This window comes from Alexandromys fortis, unplaced genomic scaffold (genome assembly GCF_014885135.2).
Source record: "Alexandromys fortis isolate MF-2015 unplaced genomic scaffold, M_Fortis_MF-2015_v1.1 scaffold_107, whole genome shotgun sequence".
Taxonomy (NCBI): domain Eukaryota; kingdom Metazoa; phylum Chordata; class Mammalia; order Rodentia; family Cricetidae; genus Alexandromys; species Alexandromys fortis.
Window position 1 is genome coordinate 5,323,459 of NW_026067987.1, and position 22,238 is coordinate 5,345,696.

The window sequence follows — 22,238 nt, forward strand, 5'->3', positions numbered from 1 at the left end:
AGCTGAGAAAACGTAAGGAGAGATCGATTAAGAATGTTCCCATTTATAACACTACTTGGAAGCTGGCATCACCTTCCAGTTTTAATCACCACCATAGCACATCATTTATGTCTGTGTGGAGCAATATATTCACCAAAAAAAAGTATAAGGACCTGTTAGCGTCCTTTCTTCCTAATTGTACAATTAATATTTAATTTTGCGTAAGAATTTAATGAAGCCAATTTAAGGGTATCATTCTCCAAGAATATATAAAAATGTATAGTTGTAGAATACAAGAGTAGATTTTAGTAGCAGGGGGCTCTTTTTCCAAATAAATGACATCCAGAAACAAATTTGCTGCGTGTGAGTTATTTGTCTACATGTTGAAAGTTCTGGAAGATTCCTTGGTATATCAACTGCAAATTTAAAAAATGCAACTGATAAAAGTGTCTTGGCTTTGATTCCCCAGATCTCTTCTTTGAGGAATTCTTAAGCTCTAAGATAAATGAAATCTTCACCCACTCTTGGTTGCACACTCAGCTTGGATACACCATGACATTCTTGGTCATTTTCATGTCTGTTTCTCTTTGTTGTCTCTTTGTTTCTCTTTGTTGTCTCTTTGTTTCTCTTTGTTGTCTCTTTGTTTCTCTTTGATGTCTGAATGGTCAGTAGCACATCGTTTAGGGAACTGGTTTCTCATTTGCTAGTACCAAGCAAGGTTATAATTGGACCTCGATATGATTCAATTAAGTGAGAAAATAAAAATTCACTGTGTTTGACATTGCAGTTAGCACTCTTAAAAGAGCTAAGTGTTTTTTGTATATGACATGCAGTGAGTCAAGGTTCCTGACACTTTCTAAAATTCAAATCAGGAATTACCTGTATCAGGAAGAAGGTTCTCAGATGTCTATAAATAATTGTTTCGTCTACAATGTGTCAATAGACATGCCAAATCTGCCTTATGATCTGTTCGCTTTCTTTGTGGGCTGAGAATGATTATAAAGCTATGGAGGAATAGTTTATGATTTGAAATCTGTATTCCACCATTTTTAAGTCAATTTTATTTAAACACAGGCAGGCTCAATTTTTTAGGTACTGTTCTTGTATCAATGTAATAACAGTGGGGTTGAAATAATTACATGCCCACACAGCCCACAAAGTTTCACCATTGACTTATTTGTGAAGCCCTCCCATCAACCCTCCCTCTCTACCCACCTTAGTATCCTGAGTGTTAGGACTGTAGGTACCACAGTACCAAACCTGGCTCCTACCCTTTACCTTTCGTTGGCTTTTACAAATGATGAAATTATGAGGTGAAAATGTGGGTTTAAGCATAAATCACCACATAGACTGATATAATAGTAACTAAAGTGATATAACATCTTAGCTCACTTTAAGAAATATTGTGACACACTTAAGTGACACTAACAAGGAGGCAGAGTCTTGAGGTGATGCTTCAACTTATATAAACATCTATGCAACTAAAATTTGTTTTAATGGTAAGGGAAATCAGGAGAAAGACATTAGATTTTAGCTTTTCTTTTTATTTTGTTGTAACAAATTTATCAAATGAGCTAAATCTAATTGTAAAACCATTCTTATAATAAAGTATGTCGGGCCAGAGAGATGGTTCACCGATGACAAAGGCAGAGACCTGAGATCAGTTCCAATCATGCTTATCAAGGGGCTCACAAACACCTGTAAATCCTGCTCCAGGGGCACACACACACACACACACACACACACACACCACACACACATATACACACACGGGAGTGCACAGAACTAAAAATAATAATAAAAACAAACCTTAAAAAACATTTTATCCCCAACAAGAGAGATCACAACAGGAAATATTTAGCTTGCATTATAAAGAACTGCTAGTAAGCCGTTAGAATTTGTTAAAATTTTCCTATCAGTATGCCACCAAGTTTACATCATTAGTTATTACTAATACCACTCAAAATGGTATCAATATAGTCTTAGCATATTGAGTTGCTTTCTTGGGCCCAGTTTAAACAATTGTACATTCAGGGAAATTATAACATGATAAGTAATACTTTCATACAATGCACATTTTCAGTTTCCTTAAAAACTATTATCTAATTATTATAGAATTATCTACTGAAAGAAAACTATATTGGTGTTTATCGCCAACCAAGTTATATATGCTATCTATAACAAAAATACCTGCCAGCAAGGATACAATTTTCCTTTAACATATAGGAACTAAAACTTGGGAAGCATGAGGAACTTGTTCAAGGTGACACAGACAGGGTGCTATGGTTCAGATTCACTGTGTTCCTGTTACACATCTTCCTGAGCATAACATTAGGAACCAGGAAATGTGATGCTTTACATTTAGAAAGTTGTTTCTGGGTGAGATGACATGGACAGGATGAAACATTCTTTGCAGGAGTTCGCCATGGTAACACCGCATCACATGTGATTACAATACTATCATTCTAGAACAAATATCAGTGAGCCATGAAATGAATTTTACATTGTACTACTTTTAAAAGCGGCAAATTCAGAAAATTTTGCAACACAACATATTTGTAATACAAGAGAAGTATGTGGAATTTAAATTTCATGGTGTATAAATACAGTTTTGCTGGAACCGGACCGTGTTCATTTACATACTGCCCATTGCTTCTAAACATTAGAGGCTATGAATTGCTGGAACAGAATGAATGACTGACCTAGCAACGGGGAAGAACATTTCTAGCTGGCTCCTTACCAAAAATAATCAAGAATAACTACACTCTGGCAACAGTTTTTAAGCATGAAAAGTATATTTCAAGCATGAAAATGGAAAATATTTATGATTCAAACTATGAAAATATAAATGATGAACAGAATAAAATGGTCTTTACTTATTTGTCATATATTTTAATTTAATCTAAAGTAGAGCAATGTCCAGCCAAACTGTGTTTATTCTAATTCCTGGATGGGATCTACGCTTTCATTTAAATCCTAAGCTGTCAGGCAATGCAGAAGTGTGATGCTTTTATTTCAACTTTTAACTTTTGATTACATATTAGTTTTTATTCTAGGACAGTGGTCTTCAACTTCCCTAGCGCTGTAACTCCTTAAGACAGTCCCTCATGTTGTGGTGACTCCCAAACAAAAAATATTATTTTGTTGCTACTTCCTAGCTGTAATTTTGCTACTGCTATGAATTATAATGTAAATATCTGATATGCGAGATATCTTATATTTAATCCCAAAGAATTCATGACTCACAGGTTGAGAACCACTGTTCTTGGAGAATTCTTACTTGTATGTATAAATGCCATCAATATCAATGGATTGGAACATATGAACAGACTTAATCTATAAACTTATTATTTATTTGTTTATTCAACTTATTAGTCGACATGGGGTTTTACTTTGTCTGGACTTCAACTAGTGAGTTTTCGACTTCATCTTTCCAAGTAGCTGGAATTACAGACATATTCCACTGTGTCAGGCTAATAATTTTATTTACACAGCTTTTATTACTAGTAACTCTTAGAATGGTAGGATAGTAAGTGCTAATTTTATTTTAGATTCTTTGGAATATTTATCAAAGAATATAAAATAGCAGAAACCCTGTTGCAGTATTAAGAATTTAAAAGGTTCAAATAAAAGGGTCATTAGGTAATTAGGTTTCTATGAATGTTCATTGGCTTTGACTGTTCCGATTAACATAAATTTATTACACTGAATGAACCATATAAGAACCTGGTCATTATCTATGAGTCAATATGATCACCATTGGTGCAGAATTATGAAAATAAGAGAAAAACCCTATTGATCCAAGCATGTAAGATTAATAAATGACAGACAACTCTTAACCACGGCTTGTTTACTTTTTTCACTCTTGCTTCTGAATATGGAATGTAGAATAGAGGGGCAAACATAGAGGCAGTAGCAGACAGCAAACCAGAGGTCAAATCCACACACCCAAACACATGCAGTGTACCATCGGCTCGCATACTTGTTGCAGAAGAGGGGGTGTTGCAACTCAGCAGCCAGTCTGCTGTGTTTAAAACAGTCATGTTGTCCCCTGAGAACAGGAACAGTATAAGAGTTCAATGTCTGAAGGGCTGCTGAGTGAACTTGAGTAATCTTCAATGCTGGCACCACTTTCCGATCTTTTAGCGAGACTCTTAACTGCACTGTGTGCCTGCTATGTTCGAGTGTATCAGATCTGCTCTGGTGCTCTGAAATATATGTGTGAGTCATGAAACTCCCAGGTCGTCTTTCAGGGTGCTGAATTTTTCAGTCGTATTATCTGTAATCACCTTTGACTTTAAAGGTAAATGTTCTTACTCCAGCGGTTATAGCTAAATATTCCTATGTACTTGCAATCCCATATCCATGAATTAGCTGAAATTATAGATGCATGTTTAGAGACAAATAAACAAAGGAAGTGTTAATCTACAAAGGGTTTGGTGTAACACATCATTAAATGCAGGGTAGGTTGCAATGCACACAACTGAACAAAGAAAACCATGGACTTCGGATTAATTGGGAAGGGTGTATCAATCTCACAGATTTATTTAAAATGTAAAAGAAAATATGATGTGGCAAATGCTGATTTCTGGCGCTATGAGTAGTTTTCTAAGTAAAATAGGTTTTGCATAAATCTGACTTTGGTACCTAGGCTGAATCTACAAAATTCAGCATGATAGTGAATAATATATGAAAAACTTTCATATTGCTTGTGGGTATATATTCTGTATTATCTCTAACTATACATATTTTTACACAGTTGGATCATATGTTCTGACAAGTTGAATAAATATTAAATCCTTAAAATTAATAAAAGACAATATTTCAAATAACTACTTATTGTTGCCATAGGTTGTATCATAATTATGATTTAATAAAATGAGAATATTATCTGGGAAGATATGCTATTCTCTTTCATGTAAGTGCTAGGTATCATATTATTATTTTTGAAAATGTAGTAGATATAAATATTTTGTTGCATTTTAAGTCCATTGCAAGACGCACCATTTTAATGAAAAATGTTAGGGTAACATTTTTTATTTAAAATTTAAACTAAAACAAAAATATTCAATTGCAAATTTATGCAAACATCCATATGTAATATCTTTTATTCACAATTTTTAAATTCTGTGGAATATTTACAAATACAAAAAAAGGTAACCTTTTGAAATTTTTTAAAAACGTTTCTCAGAAAAATCTATTCTCACAGCTATAGATAAAGGATTCAATGTTTATGATAAGTAGAATACTTAATCATACACTAGCTGGATAATCTTTGGATACAATTTTGATTATGGCATCAATAGTAGGATAGTTATTTACTAACAACCCCTGACATATAAACTTAAAGCAAACACTTAGATGTGAGTCTGGGCATCTCTAGGATAGCACTTACCTCCTGTCCCATTTGTTGTGACTGACGTGGTGCTGAGACTGGATTTATCCAGTTTAGAGCCCCCATGTGTGTCACTGCCTCCTACCAAGGCATGGGGACTCGCTAGGTCTTGCATTTCCATAGACCTGTTGGAATAGGAGGCAACAGAGATCAAACTAAAATTTCAGCAAATATTTTTCCCTTGAAATCTTTGATTGCTCATGTGTGTGAGCGGCAGTACAATGAAAACAGGGCCGGTTTCCACAATGAGACTGCATGATTTACTTTTCTGTGCAAAATCCTACACACATGTTCCATGTAATGATGCAAAGAAATGAGCAGACTCCAATCATGGCCATCCATGTTGGCACTGATGGCTTCCTGAAAACAATTCACCTCTGGTACCAACACAGAGGATGGAGAAAATGTTTAACTCCCATAACTTGTAATCAGTAGCCATAAATGATCTGAATTCAAAAGCAGAGAAAATTCTAGAGACCTTCTTGATCCAAGTGGCTTGAAAACAAACTTGAGGCTGACAACCAGATCTGTAACACTTCTAACAACCACTGAGGAAGAGGAGACTGAGACATGATTTTGCTTCCGACAATGTGGCAAGAAATACACTCAATAAATCTGAGATCCTGAAAGGATGAACGTTTTCTGACAAAATTAAAGGAAGAAAGATGCAACGCTATGAACATGATTAAAACCCCTAGATGTGATTTCACAATGGTCAACATTTTAAATAAGATCTACAAATAAATACCTTAAAAATACTTTATTACCAATGTGACTTAACATACAGGACTTCATAGTAACTATAGAAATAAGTTATTTTCAGTTATATATGGGACACTTCTAGAAGGACTATGCTAGTCTACAAGATAAATACTACCAGGACTTTAAATGTAAATCTTATAGACTATAATTAAAACCCAAACCTTTCCAAATTAAATGTTATACTTCTAAGTATAAACTTCCTAAGAATAATTACAAAATAAATGTATGTGACACAATAATAGTAAAAATACATCAATTCAAAACATGTGGTATATAAATATAGTGATTTAGTAAGAAATAAGGGAGGGGCTTAAAAAATTGATGATCTACATTTCCACCCAAGACACTAAAACCTGGAAAATAAGGAGATATCAGTAGGAGGAAACAATAAAAGGAAGAAATTTTGAAATAAAAAGTTTCGTGATCAATACAAATGATTTTTGACTCCAGAAGATCACTAGAGACAATGGTGGTATTCAAAGAATGGGGAAATAGACATGCCAAGCCAAAGAACTTAAGGATGGATAAAACTGATGAGTTTCTTGAAAGGTCAAACCTGGCCCAGTAAAAAATGTAGTAAATCCCCAAACCAATTATCAATAAGAAATTCCAGGGATGAAACTGAAAAAAAGAAAGAAAGAAAGAAAGAAAGAAAGGAAGGAAGGAAGGAAGGAAGAAAGAAAGAAAGAAAGAAAGAAAGAAAGAAAGAAAGAAAGAAAGAAAAGTTAGACAGGAAAATGCCTGCTTGGCAGGCATAAAGAACCATGTTCAAATCTCCAGCACCTATGTGAAGGTTGTGCAAGGAGGGCCATGCCTGCAATGCCAAAGCCTGGCAGTGGAGATATGCGCTCCTCAAATGTACTGGCCAGTTAACTAAATTAGTGAGCTTAAGGTTCAAGAAGATAGCCTATCCCGAGAATGGAGTCAAGAGGCATCCCCAAAATCACCCAAAGTTTTCCCCTGTGCTTCATGTGCTTGTGCTCACACAAGCCACCTCCATGCACATGAACACATCCTCTCCACTGAACATATATGTACCCACATAGACATGTCACACGCTAAAAAGTATGCTTTAAAATTGAAACACAAAGATAACTCTGGAGATATTCCACTAATAAATGCTAACAAACATTTGAGGAAAAATAATATTATGCAAATTTTGTCAGCTGGGAGTAGGAGGGAATTTTTTTTTTTTTTTTTTTTTTTTTTTTTTTTTTTTTTTGCTATAGGAGAGTAGCATTATTTCCACCCAGAACCAAACAAAGGCAGTTTCAAGAAGAACATCATGGATTCATACTTATCCCAAATACAGCCAAGAAGATAGTACTATCAAATAGAAACCAGCATGGAAAAGGAAGCTGTATTAGGGCCAGTGTGGTTTATTCTGGAAGTGCAAGATAGCTTTAACATCTGGAGACTTATGTAATGCAATATATTAATGGACACTAAGTCCACGGTTGCAAAGATGTACTGGATATTATTCACTTTTCTTTTACATCATACATTCTAGGTAAACCAAGGTGTTTTCCTTCATCTGAAGAAAAACTATTCCTGAAAATGTGAACAGCTTGTACCACATTTCATGAAGAAATACTGGATTCTTTTAGCACAAGGAAACAGATGTGTATTTTCCACTCTGGCACAGTGTTCATGCAACAGAAAATAAAATAGTAATAGGAAATAAGATAGAAAGCTAAATGATGTTCAGAAGTCTAAGGAGGATCCTCTTTAATTCATATCTGTATCAGTTATTACTTTTGTTTTTGTGGAGAAATTTGAAATCTATTGGGCGAATTTCCCGAAAGTCAAAGACAAAAGGACTTTGCTAGAAGTAAACAAAAGCAAAAAGTGTCTTTATCTTCAGTTGGATCATAGTTCAGACACTGAGCTATCAAGATGGTGGGTTGTCAAGGGAGCTGGAAGTTGAGCTGCTCATAATGCAGCTACAGCTCAGCATGTCCCTAGAAGGTTCTTGAATGATATATACTTGCCTTAACTACCATGTAACAGAAAGGGTTGGGACTTTGGGAAACATTAACAAAATAAAACCAATACAATGCTTTAGAGTTCATGGAGCTTCCTTATGCTTCAGAAATCGGAATCAGAGGAATCCAGGAAATCTGACCCCCAGTAGAGGAAAAGAGCATTATCTAGAAGCAGGCTTCTGTATGAAGTAGGTGTTAGAACCAGACTTGGATAGCCTCCATCTAGGGCAGTATTCTTTGTATATGTTGTCACCTTCTGTACTACTCTACTGACAGAAAACAAGTAAAAATTAATTCTTGGGCTCTGCTAATTAGAGATAAAACTCCAGACAGATGCTTGTGGTGTGTATATGACCAAGAGCATGAGGAACACTGAAGGAGGCTTGAAACAGACATCTTAGAAGTAACAGAGATGACTTCTCTATCAGGCAAACAGATGCTGTGTTCATGGGGCCATTTATCGTCTGCTGATTCTCACTAGTATCCTTTCACAGTAATATACGGCAGCCGTCAATCAGTTAGTATCATCTGAATTATGTGAGTCCTTCCGCCAATCACTGAGCCTGAGGCTGGAAATGCGGATCCTCCCACTTATAGAGCAACTTTCACAGACTCAGATTTCTACTAGATGCCTTAACTGGTTCTCAGTACAAACAAAGGCTTCTCCACATGAGAAGAGGCTCTGCCTTGGGATTTTAGGTTTAGAATATTAACAATCCATTGATGGGACAGACAGCAATGGAAACTTAAAAGAATCAGCAATTTTTTTTCTGAAATTGCTAGCTGATTTTTGATTGGTTCAAATAAGGATCCCCAAGGGAGACTTCTAGTCAATGGTATTACTAAAGACTGACTCCTCGCCAGTTTGGACTATGTAAAAGATGGGTAAGCCAGGAAAATCAGTCAGGAATGAAAGAATGGCTCAAACACATCAGAAAGGAGTGGAGAGAAAACACAACATGTTGGAGGAAGGCCGCTTGTTCATCCTGGCTGCCCAGAACTAAAATAATTACACAGAAACTGTATTAATTAAATCACTGCTTGGTCCATTAGGTCTGGCTTCTTATTGGATAACTGTTACATATTAATTTAACCCATATTAATTTTTATTAATCTATGTATTGCTACATGGCAGTGGCTTACAGGGCAAAGTTCTAACTGGCTGCTGCGGGGTTACAAGGCTTCTCTCTGACTCCACTCTCTTTCTCACAGCATTCCATTTAGTTTTCCCCACCTAGCTCTGTTCCCCTATAGCTCTGCTATGGGCCCAAAGAAGTTCCTTTATCAACCAATGATATTCACAGCATATGGAGGGAAATCCTGCATCACCTCCCCCTTTCTGCTTAAATGAAAAGGAAGGTTTTAACTTTAGGGAAATCCTGCATTAAAACATGGTGCTTCTGCAGAACAACAAAAATTAGCCTGTGAAATAAATACAACCCTAGCAGGTTGCAGTCCATTCCACGGGAAATGAAAATGCATTTCAGTGGAAATTTACAGTGGAGCTCCTCGGTCATATTTGTTTTAGTGAGGTAAAACATCCTACAATTAAAGAAGCCTTTACCAAACAGAAATATAGCATTATTACCATGAGTCTAGAAGTATCTTTCTATAGTATCTCCTTGGTAAGACATTTAATCATCAAACCAGACACTTTCAAAGTTCAATAGTAATAGAATATTTTTTTGAGAGTTACCAAAGTCAACAGAACATCTATTTTTCCCCACATAACACTGTATGTTATGTTTAAATGTGACTCTATCTCTTAGGATGTCTATTTGAATCCGCTTTTAATGACCATTAAATCATCGGGCTTTTAAACATCAGAATCTGTCTGGGCAATTTATATAACTGAACTTAGTCTTAACCTGAAGTGGTCATTAAAGAGAAGAAATGAGAGAATTCCAGGATTTAGGGATTAGCTTCTTGATTCTTTCCTCTAGTCTTTGCTTGTAGCACTGACAGAATTTGATGTGAACATTCTGAAGGGTCTGTCCTCTTTGAACCCCTTTGTTAAGGGCAAAGCTTAACTCTGTGTACTGTAGAATCGATTCCAACTCAGACACCGTGATTCACTCTTTGCTGAGCCTGGTGATGAGTCAGGGCCCGGTTATTTATAGAGTCCCTCCATCAGCTGTTCAGGACCCAAGAAATGCAAAAGTGTCCTGAACTCCACAACGCTGTCACAACAGCTGCTGCTCTTTGTAAGAAATGGACATTCTAGGGACAGGGTTCGAGATCCCAACTTCTCATTGTCTCCCTAGACAAGCTGCGCTCTGGCCGACCACTGGATGGATGCATGTGAAGTTCTGGGTTTGGTGTTTGCTCTTCTCATAGTATCACAACATAAAGGTCTATTTTCCCTAGCTGAAAAACAGGAAGAAGATGCTTCTCATCTGACTTCAGTGCAAGGCTCCGGGAGAGCAGCGGCTGCTTTCTGTTCTGTACTCTGTCCCACCCTACTCCTGTGATGATGACACAGAGCCTCTAGCCATGATAACGCACAGAGAATAGCATAGCAATAGAAAAGAACAAGCAGATCAAGTGACTGGAGCTACTTGAAGTCAGATTCGGTGTAAAGAGAACTCTGCTTGGGTATCTCTGTTCTAGGCACAATTCTAGGACAACAAGGAGCTTTCAGGCTACCAATACAAGGATGGCATTAGTTCTATTATGTGAATGTGTGTTGAATTTTCACACGTATGTGTGTGGGGAGGTGTTACACACATACACACACATGCACATATAAAGCTTGAGATTTCCCCAAACGAGTATGTATGTGTGCATTAGAGAGAAAGAGATGGAGCAGGGATAGGGAGGGAGACAAGGAAGGAGGAAAAGAGAGGAAAGAGAATGCATCTACATGGATGCAAAATCAATTGCAAATGAAACCAAACTAATAAAGCCATTTGGTCAGCTGATGTCCAGGAAAACAGAGCACTTGAGTATTGGCTCTTGTTTTCTGAAAAAGCACAGGCCTAAGAAAACATCACCATCAACACCAGGTCACCTTCAGCCAACATATTTCTCAACTGCCATCTAGAAGATCTTGCCAATGCTGTGGCCCTGAGACAGGTTCTCTGCTCGCCAAAGTGACAGACACCTCTGTACCACTTGGTACCTGTGCTATTGAAACTGGTGGACAGGTAGCCCCAGGAGAAGGCCTCCACCAACTCATTTGTCCAAACATGGTCAGAACTGAGTGAGCTGTGTTGCCATGGAACCCTGGGAGGAGGACCTCCTGATCTTTGGTAAGAAGGATCAGAGAATGGACTGTGCAAACCGTGGGGAGTTTTGCTATTCTCCAGCACCTTTACAACTGTCTCAAGGCCAACTTGAACATTCACAGTGTGGGACTCATTTGTCAGAATGATCTCACTCCCTGTAGCCAAAGCAAATAGAGGCAGGGACATACTCTTCTCTGGATACTTTTACAGCCCCCTTTTTTCAGGGCTCACAACTCTCCACTTGAAGCCTGGGACTCTCTCTCTCTCCTCTCTCTTCTCTTCTCTTCTCTTCTCTTCTCTTCTCTTCTCTTCTCTTCTCTTCTCTTCTCTTCTCTTCTCTTCTCTTCTCTCTCTTTCTCTCTGCCTGTTTCTTACCTTGAATTTGAAAAATTATTCTATTCATATAAAACCTGACTTCTCCACCTCTACTTCAATAACTGTAAGCCAATACTTCAAACTAATGGGAGCAGGTCTAAATCTTGGTTTTTCAAAGATTCCCTTCACTGGAAAACAAAGAAAAGAATGAACCCCCCCCCCCAGATCCTTCAAGTGTTATTTGAATGGTGCAGGAGTCAAATTTCCATAAGATCGGTTACAAACCATGGTTAATGAAGCAGGAAATTGTTTTCCTCTAGCAAGTAGTGGGGTAAAGCCATAGGCCACAATCAAAACATTCAATGCCATCAATTACCACCAAGAAATATATCAACTCTTTGGCTAGGAGACGCTTTGCCAGGAGCAAACGTTACATAGGATAAATGTTTTCAGTACTGGAGTGTTGAAAGAGCAAAAGCAAAGCATTGGTGTAATGCACAAAATGAAGATAGTTGCCTATTAAATAACTGAATTTCTCTTTCTGGGGGGACAACACATGTCTTTCTATGGAAAATGCCATATTTTGCTTGAGGCTGAGTGTAGAGTTAAGATCCGGCACCGTTAATTCTAACCTGAGCATTAAGCCTCACCTCTGTCATTTACTGGTCATTGGGATCTTAGGGTCAAACTGAAGTTGATATGTAGATCCAATATAATTTAATGTGAAGATTAAATATCCATAGGTGATGAATACGCTTGCCCTCATAAGGTACATTTAGTTTAGTGGAGTGCATACTTAGAAAGTGTTTTCTCTTAATCTTGTCTTCAGTGTTGACAGCACATATCTGCTCTCTCTCATTCCAGATAATGTACAATACTAGAAAGTGTTGTTTCCATATTTTACTTGGGACTTCAGGTCTGGAAGAAAACATCCCCTTTGACACAAGTCAGATTAAATCTTCCTTCCTTCCTAAAACAGCCCTTTTACTATTAAGAGTTATGATAAAATGACTCTCCCTTGTCTGATTGAGCATTTTTCCCTCTTTCAGCCTCCTTAGGCCATGCCAAGCTTCATCTTCCAGCAAAGAAGATGCTATTAGCCATCAATAGATATACAGTTTATGTAGATGTGCAATCACCATCCCCCAAATGGAAAAGTTTGGGTGGCTCTCCCTTTGGACTATCATCTGGAGTCTACGTGAGTTGGTTCTTTCACCTGATAGCCTTAACTTCGGCTGCAACAGGGTCCAGGAATTCCCCCTGCCTGTCCAAGCAGATGCTGCAGAGCTTCGTGGCTTTACCCATCATTACCCAAGCATTTGGCATTTGGCTCCTAAATGGATAGCTTTAAAGCCTTCCTCAAAAACAAAACAAAACAAAATACAACATGGTATGGGGCTGAACATGCAGTTTCATTCTCTTCTGCTAAATACCAATTCTGCACTTCAGTGTTCTTGTCCTTAGTGCTACGTCCCTATGATATTGCTCAGTGTGACACAATAAGGGGGACTAGCAATCCAACATGAGGACACTTCTTGAAGGCAGCATGAGAAGTTCATCACCAGATTTCTCTCCTCTGGAGAGAAGGCACCGAAGTAACACAAGTTCTGACATCAGATCTATGTGTTCTAATTTTTTCCTCCTAAATAAGCCAGAAATCCACACACACACACACACACACACACACACACACACACACGCACTGTTAAACTCCGTATTAGCATGCTCACTGGCACACCTCCTTTCTTACATCGCCATCACAAAAAGACGAGGAAGCTCTCCCACGATGCTCTCTGTTTAGGGAAACTAAGTGGCAGTCCCATGATCATTGCCCTCTGATGATTTACTCTTAACCATGAAGAATTTAATTTTGGAGTCAACAATCCACAAGAAATCCAATGGTGGACAACTTTTTGTGTCATATAAAGGAACAATAATGACAGTGTAGGTGGGGAAAATTTTACAAACTCCATTCCTAGATGAAGAGCTACAGGCAATCAATGGCGGAGAGAGGGAGAATCAGTTTTCTTCAGGAACAAGCTTCCTGATAGGGTTTCCAATCTCCAGTGGTCTGCTCTCAACACACACACACACACACACACACACACATCAGTAACAATAAAGAAGAGGTCTTGAATTTCAGAGAGGAGGCACAGCCGTAGTTGGATGGGAAAATGAATGGGTGGAATGATGCACATATAGTATTTTTTTATATATTTGCATATAAAATTCTCAAAATCTTAAAAGTAAAAAAATCAAAAGTCAGTGAGTTATTCTTAAGTAAAACTGATAATAAAAGACACATTAGGAAGGCGCTCCATCAGTACTAACTGGGAAAGTGGAACGTGAGGTTCAGTTCATGGTCACTACCTTGAAAAAGTTAATGGGTGCTTGTAGATGGTTTTCCAAATACCTTCTCAGGTTTACAAGGCTTACTAAATAACACTGAGCCTCTCCCTTCGACAGGCATTCTCTACTCCCTTCCTCTCTCGGCCAAGACATTTTGTATCTTTATGAGGTTACTCAACCCATTCACTTTGAGCTAGGAAGTTAGCACCTGCCACGGGGACTCAGAATGTGAAATGCGATGAGAGAGCCCTGTGATAAGTGTCTGACCTGAGCAAACAAAAATAAAACCTTTGAGCAAATGATGAAAACGCAGGGATAACCAACGCAGAGTGCTGGGCCGTCTTTAACATAACTGCGGGTAATTTCCGTCCTGCTAAAAACAGTCATGGCGTTTGTATACAATTCACAGAACAGCAGTGCCAGATGATGTCAGGAAATGTCCCCACCGCCTTTGCCCCTTCCTTAGGACACTGTAACAGGATAGTCTCCACGGGGGAAAAAAAGGTCAACAAGCCATCTCAGCAATAGGACCCTGTGGCCCATTTCTCATCTGGCGTAATAGTTCACGGAGCAGCTTCCACACAATGCAGCGCCCTTGAAATCGCAGTAGCTCAGCACTGTGGTCAGTGCCAAAGAGCAAGATGAGAAACGGGGCTGATATAAATATTCAATTGGGAAGTTATGGCCAATCTCCTTGTACTGTGTGGTTAGTGCAACTCAACACTGCTCCACCTGGTCCCTACTGGCTCCCTCGTGTCTACCAGGGGCTGGCAGCTGGGAAGCAGCCTGGGCCTGGGAGACCTTTTAATTTGCAGTGTGATCGCAAGGGTAGGCAGAAGGGAAGATAATGCATGGGCTAGGATTCCATTACAGAGTGGTCTCTTTCCAGGTGGGAAGCACCCTTGCCTGCCTAGTACTCAATGCGGCCGTTTGTTAAGATCCCTTAGGAGATGATTGACAGTTTGCAAACACTGGGTGCAGAATAAAATGCTGTGTTCTTCTCTGAAGATGAAGGCCTTGGCAAAATAATAAGAATAAGCAAATGGAATGAATAGTTTGTTAGATTTATGTGCATTCTTGTAGCCCAGGCTGTAGGCGTTGAGCCTTGAACTCACAGTATTCCTGATGATACCTTGACCTTATGATCTCCTACCTCCCAAGTTTTAATTTTCAATTATTTTCCAAAACAAGATGACTTTGTAACTTCTCCATATAAGATACAAATAGCAGCTTCCAAAATCTGAAATAAGCATGTAAAATGTAGGATGAGAGAAACCTTGGATCATGGTCTCAAGCATCTCTGCACCCAAAAGCATTTTATTAGTGCAGACATTCAGATGTGTCCTAATCATGAGCATCTAAGGGGAACACAAGAGGTTTTATGTTTAAATCATCTAATAGTCTGGAAACTTGACAAGAAAAGCATCACGTCAGACTTCATTTACAGTAATATGCCACTTTGCCTTTCATTTTAAGGACACGGACCTCAGCAATCTGTGGCAACTTGTCAATGATGAAGGAGAGAATGCACTTGTATGTGTTTCATCTACTAGCTAACTAGAAGAGTAAGGGATGCTTAGAAAATGTAAGCTAGAATATTTCTACACAAATAGTGGTGCTAATTACAAACCAAATTATCTACTTATTAACCTCGACTTGGCGGTGTTATTGCCAACTCTCCTGGATTTACAATGGGTTTATATTTTAGTACATTCCCTTTAGATTTTTCAATACCTTAAGCAAAAATGCATTAAATACATATAATTAATGAATATGCTAACTTGAATTAGCCTACCTTAAATGTGCTGAGAATGCTTCAGAGTTTATAGGTGGGCAAAATCAGGTGAGAGGAAGCTTTTCTTAACTGTTGAATATCTCCTGTAATTCATTATTATGCTGAAATTGAAACCGTGGCTGTACAGGTGGCATGCTTTTACACCATTAGAAACTCGGGAAATCACCTCCAGTAAAACCATTACAAATCGGTGAGCATCTATTTCCAAATTGTATAGCATTTCTTCCAAGTTTGCCACTTCTTTGCCTTATTTCCATGCTTGGCTAGCTGTAGTCTACTCAGAGCAGGAACAAAGGGCAATGTTTTAACTATGTCTCAGAGCCACACTTGCCTTAGAAGAACCAGTTTTACTGTGGTAATGATGGCACTGGCCAATTCCACTAAACCAAGTCTCCCATTTTCACCATCAAGCCTTCCCGTTTCTCTTAGTTAGAGCCATTCCCAAATTCCTTTTTTTTACTCATAACATAACCCCTGATACTCTAATTCTTTGACTTCATCCTCTAAGTGATCCCCCTACTCCCAGAATTCCAAGTCCTTTCCACCTCTCCCCCAAAATACTTGCTCTTCTCCAGACCTGCCCAATGCACCCCCAGGTTAAACCTGATATGCTTTTCTTCTCTCTGAAACATGGGCTTCCATAGACCCTCTATTATGCTCAGATGTCCCCTGTCCATCTTTATTTATTTAGAAGGGCAGTTCTATCACATAGTGGCTGCCAATCATGTCCCCACACCATTTTTTTCTTCTCTATGGCAACTCTCACCCTGACATACTGTATGTGTTGTTTCTGTTTCTCCCTCTCCCTCTCTCCCTGCTTCTGTCTGCAATGCCTACTGCCTGAGAACACGGACTCTTGTTCATTGTTCTAATCTTCAAAAGCTTGAATTGGGCTAGAGCTGAATTAACATTTGTTGGAAAAAAAAAAAACAAACAAAATTCCCGCAACCAGCATTGGACCGACTTAGCGAGACATAGTTGTTTCATCTTATCTCACTGCTCCACATGACAAGGTTTTTTTTTTAAAAGATTTATTTTTGTTTCATGTGTATGAGTGTTTTGCTTGCATGTATGTATTTTCACCACCTCTATGCAGTACCAAGGAGGAGAGAAGAGAGAGCTGGGTCTCCTGGAACTGGAGTTAGACCAGGTTGTAAGCTACCTGTATGTGCTGGGGACCTTGTCTAGGTTCTCTGCAAGAGCAGCATCAACTGGTTTTGACTGCTGAGCCATTCATTCAGTCCCAATATTAAAAACTTTTTGTAGGTGCTAGAAAGATGGCTCCGAGGCTAAGAGTGCTTGGTACTATTTAGAGGACTTGACTTCTATTCCCAGCACCCATATCGGGCTGTTCACAAGTACCTGTAACTCCACCAACAGAAGATCTAAACCTTTCATCTGGCCTCTACAGGTATCTGCATTCATGTGCATGTACACACCTGAACACGCCCTCATGCACACATTCTCTCTCTCCTCTCTCTCTCTCTCTCTCTCTCTCTCTCTCTCTCTCTCTCTCTCTCTCTCCCACACACACACACACACACACACACACACACACACACAATCTCCTGATTTTCTGAGATTAAAAACTATCCCCTTGTCCTATTCCTCTCCAACTGTTAGGGATTCTGGGCTTGAAAAGGTGACAGATTTCATGCGAATGGTCACTGGTATAATCTTCACCACAACTCATTTAAACATACTGCAATTAGAATTCATAAAGGGACGTCAGGGTACCTGCTTCCTACTTACTGATCTGATTTGGGATTTCATTTGATTTTGTCCTGTTCTGTCCATTCTTTCTCTGCCTGCACTTAGTTATTTTCCAGTGACTTCCCAGACTACAGCCTCCCAAAGTCTACCTAATCCATAGGTAGTGAGCTTTATTGACTGGTTATGACCTTGTTCTGTTTAATTATTGATTTTTATTGAGCTCAACATTTTTCTCTACTCCCCTCCCCTTTCAACCCTTTCCCAAGGTGCCCATGCTCCCAATTTACTCAGGAGATCTTTTCATTTTCTATATGCCCTGTAGATTAGATCCATGTAAGTCTCTCTTAGTGTCCTCATTGTTGTCTAAATTTTCTGGGATTGTGGTTTGTATGCTGGTTTTATTTTGCCTTGTGTTTAAAAACCACCTATGAGCAAGCACATGTGATAATATGCCCTTGTTCTTTTTCCATTTCTTTTTACCTGAAGAATCAAGTTTGCACAGGTATTCATCTCTCGCTTGCAAAGATCAATGCTTCTGTAAAATTAACCCAATATCAGTTCTAGAAAAAAAGGAAACCTAATTCTGCTTCCAAATCAGTGGCCATTTCAGAAAACATCTTCAGGTAACTCAGTCTGTGCCCATGGAACCTAAGACATACACTTGTTACCAGGGTGGATTCATTTTCATTCTTCTGCAAGAGCTTTCCATACCAAACCATCTCTTGGCTGTATGGGGAATGAGGAGCACATAGTACCAATTTTTACTCCCGCCAGTCAAATCATTCTCATAAAAGGAGTAAGGGGCATATGGCAGATGGAGACTGAGAAGGGCAGGGTGGATAGAGACAAAGGAGACCGTTTCCTTGATGGGATCACTAAGCTCCTGGGTCAGCTCTTGGAGGCCACTTCGTCTTTGGAATTCTAGATATGTGGACAATAGGTAACAATCCCTCATTGTTCAAAGCTAGGTGAGCCAGTTTCTTCCATTACTTGTATTTGAAAACATTTTCAGTGATACAACTAACTGTTCTTGGTTTCTTGACGTCAGGTTTGGCCATCAATTTCCAGTCTTTTTTAGGGACATTCTGGTTCTCTTAAACTTTTTTATGTCCTTATCTTGCAGACTTAGCTATTCATTTCATCTCATGCAAAATAAGCACCCTTTGATGGTAACTATATATGTATTTATGTTTTCATATGTTGGTTTTGGTTGTTCTTGTTACATGTTTGTTTTCTAATCAGTTTCAAATCTATCTCTCATTGGTCCTCATATTTTTTTCTGAACACCAATCAATACCTTCCATAGCTCCAATTTTATACTGTCATCCTCAGCGATTCTTCAGATTCTTCTAATTTCATACATTTACAGCTAAAAACATTAACTTCCTCCTCCCACACATATTTAATTGTATGGTTGGACTGAACATGTAAATCAAAATCCTGTGTGTTCCTTCCACAGTCTTTACTCAGTTAATCTATGCCATGATGAATTCTGCCTAAATAAATTCCAAAATATTCACTCCTTTTGTCCTAATCATAATTTACATAAATTCTTACTAATTATTCACATAAACCATTTCATGGGGCTGCATTTGGGTGCCCATACTATCACAAAGAATTTTCACTCGTCACTTTTTCCTAAATGCACACCCTGTGATGGCTGCTCTGTCCTCAGTTCCCCAGGAAGGACAAACCACTTCCTGTTTGTTTTTTGTCTTCCTTGTACCTTTTCTCCCAGAAAATCTTAGGAATTTCTTTCCTCAAATTCATCCACAAATTATGTCACCTTCCTCCCTAGGCCTCTCTCCTCCCCAGTCTTACAGGGCTATTCTGTGGTTCCAAATCAAATATCTAATAAAAAAGCTTCTGCATTCCTATGTTAAGGCTAAGTGATAATGGCATGATTTCTAAAATTTTTAAATTTTATGTGCATGATTATTTTGCCTGCAGATGTTTTGGGGCATCACATGAAAGCCTGGTGTTCCTGGAGGCCACAGCAGATGTCAGATCCCCTATAACTAGAGTTACAAATGGTTGCAAACTGCTGGGGATTGAACCTGGGTCTCCTGGAAGAAAAGCCATTTCGCTTCATCTCCAGTCATCTCTCCATTAGTATTAGAGTCCCGAAGTTGTAATTTTATTTTGGCGTATAATTTTGGGAAAGACATAATCTAATCTATGGCAAATATAACTATAACTGGTATGTATTTTTGAGTTAAAATATTCTCATTTTATTTTCACATTCTACCTCTTTAGACATGTATTAGAGCTATCAAGTTAATCTTAACCAATATTAATAAATATAAGCTCTGTAAAAGGTATATTTCTTTAATTGTCACTGTTCTTAAACTCAGAGTTAATTAATAATCCCTGTTTGTTGAGACAAGTCTCATTCTGTATGAAGGCTTCTCTTGAACTCATCATAACCCTTCTGACTCAGCTTTGGAAGTGAAAGCATGCTTGACTTAAGTTCAGAATATTTAAATGCTTTATTCAAAACAAATGAATATAGTAGTGTGAGGATCTCATGATTCTATTTAAGACACTACCTTAGAGCCGGGCGATGGTGGTGCACGCCTTTAATCCCAGCACTCGGGAGGCAGAGGCAGGCGGATCTCTGTGAGTTCGAGACCAGCCTGGTCTACAGAGCTAGTTCCAGGACAGGCTCCAAAGCCACAGAGAAACCCTGTCTTGAAAAACCAAAAAAAAAAAAAAAAAAAAAAAAAGACACTACCTTAAAACGTAGCATATGTTAAATTTTGAAGATTTCTTCAAATATTTCTATGCCACAAAATTCTCTTGCAAAAATAAGGATTGCTTGTACTTCCACTGTTTTGTAGATAAAACTTTTCCTTTATTCATTTATTTGATAAATACCTGAGCATGTAGACCTTGGACTTTTTTGTCAACAAGATTGACAAATTTTCTATGCTTTATGGGGCGTGTGATTTAGTGTGGGATTTGGGGGAGAAAAGTGCACTTACTTCCAAGCTAATTGCTGCTGGCTTTGACTGTTTCATGATAAGTTATCTCATATTGGTGATACAATTCAAATCTGAGTGCTATTGATAAAGTCATTCACAAACACTCCGTGGGAAATATGGCTTTCTAGTGTGAATACAGGCTCATCAGGGCATAATTAGTAGAATTCAGACAGACAGAGGAAAGAGGAGCAGGTATCCAGATGAGAGGATAAGTGAGCCTTACAGCACAAGCTGGAGGGAAGACAGTGATTTGAAGAGAAATGGGAATAATAAGCTAACTTGAATTTCCAATGCATATTTGAGAATACAAAAACATATTGTGAGAGTAGTTACAGCTTGAACAGAATTTATGAAGCATTTTGACTGACACATATTTATAATGTACAACGTGATTAAGCAATTTGCATATACGTTGAGTAATGAACAACTGCGTGAAGTTGGCATTACTTATAGAGGAGCCTAAAGACTGACGTCATGGAAGTCCAAAGTAGAATAGGGGAGAGTGGAGATGTAGGAGAGTAGTGAGGAGTGGGGAGCCCAATCAACAGGTGCAATAGTACTGTTTGTTAAGAAAAGTAATGTGTGGAGTTCCAGGACCCAGCAGGGTAAATATAATTAACGAAGACACATTACATAGCTACAGACTTTGAAAGCTAGGCCGTGGAATATGATAGGGGAGACATGCAATGAATGTAAATTTTTGTAAGAGACTAATCTAGATAATCTGTGTTAGTGCCCTTTTGAAAATGCAGACAGTATTGACATAAGATGTAGGAAGCTGGTGCAACAACTCAAGCAGGAAGTTAAGGGGATCTTGACTAATGTGATGACAGCGTTAAAAATACATGGAAGGCATTAGCTATATTTTGACTAGAGGACTACACCTCAGTCTTTCATATAGCTTATTTCATATTCACTGGGCACGTTGCTGTGAGTTAGATCAACTTATTTGGAACATAAAGTTTATTATGTGCCTATGAAGTAACTGGTATATTATTTGTCACTAGAGCCCCACATTTCAAGCTTACTCTAGCCACAGACATCAAAGAAGGCGTTTAGAACTGCACAGAACCAGGGCAGTGAGTGTGGTCACTGTAGCAGAGAGGAGAAGCAGTTGATTCGGGGTTTTTAGGGTGAGTCAGCATAGGTGTACTAGTAATGGTGAGCTAAACATTTCTGAAGTTTTGACCAGAGATATTTTAGAAGGTAGGAATATAGGTATCTTCAAAAGCAAATATTGTGTAAAAGTATAATTCATTAAGATTCCTATCAATCTAACTATTTTTACATCATTGAATTTGGGCACTCATTTTGGTTAGCAACAAATCACCAGCATAATATTCATGAGTCAACTTGGGCTCTTCTCTGCCTGTGTCAAATACACCATAGTAAGAATTATTTTAAACAATTTAAAACCGAGCAAATGAATGTGGAGAGATGAATGCAACCAAACACAATGATCAAAATGGTGTATCAGGAGAATACATGCTGACCACATGTAGGATGAACATGGGCAAACTGAAGCCCAGAGGCAAGAAAAGAGCTTGCTTGGGTGTTGCAAAAGACAAGGTCAAAGTCTACAAGAAAGGAAAGGCAGAGACATAGGACTGGGAGCTAGGTCGGAAGCTGTTCGGCCAGAACTTGGAAACTCATTAAACACCAACAAAGACACTTCAGAAATAATTCACATTGCAGACTTGATTGCCAGAGACAAAGAATTAAACAAAAGAAGAG

At 38.4% G+C, this 22,238-nt stretch overlaps 1 protein-coding gene across 11 annotated transcripts in view; it reads right to left on the reverse strand.

The window, feature by feature from the left end:
• Nucleotides 1-22,238, reverse strand: part of Eya4 (EYA transcriptional coactivator and phosphatase 4) — a 252,951-nt gene that overhangs the window by 61,151 nt on the left and 169,562 nt on the right. For 10 of the 11 annotated variants that reach the window (XR_007594836.1, XM_050159491.1, XM_050159489.1 and 7 more), the window contains one exon: nt 5,375-5,499. The exons of the other annotated variant lie outside the window; for it this stretch is intronic. Coding sequence is in view for 9 of the 10 variants with exons in the window: in XM_050159491.1 (XP_050015448.1) it covers nt 5,375-5,499 (125 nt within the window). In the remaining variant the exon portion in view is untranslated. The remainder of the gene's footprint in view (nt 1-5,374; nt 5,500-22,238) is intronic. 11 annotated transcript variants of the gene reach the window in all.